Raw genomic sequence first — 525 nt, 5'->3', positions numbered from 1 at the left:
CACTCCCAGTGCTCCAGCAGCCGATGCAGAGCCCGCAGTGACCCCGGGGCTGATCCTGCACCATCCCTGGGGCACCCGGGCACTGCCGCCCGGCCTGGCCCGCAGCGAGCACGCTGGCAGCACCTTTCTCCATGAACTCAGTGATGATGTAGATGGGCTCCTCCTTGGTGACCACCGCGTGCAGCTTCACCAGCTTGTCATGCTGCAGCGTCTTCATCAGGTTCGCCTCCTCCAGGAAGGCGTCCACGGACATGCTGCCCGGCTTCATCGTCTTCACCGCCACCTTGGTGTGCTGGTTATAGGTAGCTGTGGGGTGGCATGACAAACCTTTCCCAGTCTGCCCAGTGCCCAGGCACTGGGAGCAGTGGATTTTGGAGCCAAAGCACCAACTCCTGCAGATGGAACTGCTGCACGAGGGCCAGAGACCATGCGCAGGGCTGTCCCCACTCACACAGCCCTGATCAGTCCCCAGGGTCACCTCCTCTTCCCTGTGTTCCTGTCCCGCAGGTCACTCCCTCCCCACCT

At 62.9% G+C, this 525-nt stretch overlaps 1 protein-coding gene across 1 annotated transcript in view; it reads right to left on the bottom strand.

Moving 5' to 3' along the window:
* The window catches only part of LOC104513778 (tyrosine-protein kinase HCK-like), a gene marked incomplete at its 5' end in the record, with an annotated part of 4,956 nt that extends 4,650 nt beyond the window's left edge, over window positions 1–306 (bottom strand). Inside the window, one exon of the mRNA XM_010157240.1 lies at window positions 124–306. Within this exon, the coding sequence (XP_010155542.1) occupies window positions 124–306 (183 nt within the window). The remainder of the gene's footprint in view (window positions 1–123) is intronic.
* Between the last annotated feature and the right edge of the window lie 219 nt (window positions 307–525).

This window comes from Eurypyga helias, unplaced genomic scaffold, assembly GCF_000690775.1.
Source record: "Eurypyga helias isolate BGI_N326 unplaced genomic scaffold, ASM69077v1 scaffold34388, whole genome shotgun sequence".
In the NCBI taxonomy this organism is placed as follows: domain Eukaryota; kingdom Metazoa; phylum Chordata; class Aves; order Eurypygiformes; family Eurypygidae; genus Eurypyga; species Eurypyga helias.
This window is presented reverse-complemented; position numbering and strand designations above follow the sequence as displayed.